Source organism: Tarenaya hassleriana, unplaced genomic scaffold (genome assembly GCF_000463585.1).
Source record: "Tarenaya hassleriana unplaced genomic scaffold, ASM46358v1 Cleome1, whole genome shotgun sequence".
Classification (NCBI taxonomy): Eukaryota; Viridiplantae; Streptophyta; class Magnoliopsida; order Brassicales; family Cleomaceae; genus Tarenaya; species Tarenaya hassleriana.
The window spans coordinates 3322904-3323699 of NW_010960187.1; the positions used below are offsets into that span (position 1 = coordinate 3322904).

Below are 796 nucleotides of genomic sequence, written 5' to 3' on the forward strand. Positions count from 1 at the left end.
GGTGGCCCCGGCGGGGCCGGCGGCTGCGGTAGCGGCCAGATTCCTCCGACCACCACGAGCTGCGGTTGCTGTGGGTTTCCGCCGCCGTGAGTCGCCGGCCTTCTCTTGTGAAGTCTATATTTCTGAAATTTACAGGAACCAGAAAGGAGATGAGGAGATTTTATACAAACAGAATCTGAGATTGGATTTCGAATTTGAAACCCGCAAAAGTTTATAGAGCAAAATCAAGACTTTATGAATCATCCAGTAGTGGAAATCATCATTTTGTGATGAAAATGAAGAAAATTTTGGCATGTTTAATCATATGAAATCGATGATTACTGACCTGTAAATGGCTCTTAACTTCATCATTAGTTAGCCCATCGACCTTCATCAGCTCTCTAATCTGCTTCGGCGTAGCCGCTGCAGTTTTTTTCAAACCCAGAAAGAGCAATTCACTTGTCATCAACATGATATATTTAATATTTCATGGGTTGGATTCAAAAAACCCATTTTTGAATCTCAAAGACCAGAATCCAATCAACAAAATCCCATTTTTCTGGAAAAAAAACATCGAATTCGTCTCACCATTCGATCCGCCGAGCTGTTGTAGCGCGTTCAGGAACCGCCGGTGCAACTCCGGCGACCAGCACCGCCGCTGTTTCCTATGTGTTTGCGTTTGATGCTGCTGTTCTTCGACTTTTTCAGACACCCGTTTTCCGCCGCCGGTTTCCGCCGTGGAACTCGACGCCGTCGGTGCCGGAGGCGAACTGGTTGTTTTCACCGGTTGCTTATTACTCTTCGGGAGAGGTTTCTC

General features: G+C 46.5%; 1 protein-coding gene across 1 annotated transcript in view; it reads right to left on the reverse strand.

Annotated features, from left to right (window-relative positions):
• LOC104808201 (myb family transcription factor EFM-like) overlaps window positions 1-796 on the reverse strand; it is a 2254-nt gene that overhangs the window by 357 nt on the left and 1101 nt on the right. The window contains exons 4-6 of the mRNA XM_010533824.1: window positions 568-793; window positions 326-402; window positions 18-122 (exon numbers count right to left, since the gene is read on the reverse strand). Coding sequence (XP_010532126.1) covers window positions 18-122; window positions 326-402; window positions 568-793 — 408 coding nt within the window. The remainder of the gene's footprint in view (window positions 1-17; window positions 123-325; window positions 403-567; window positions 794-796) is intronic.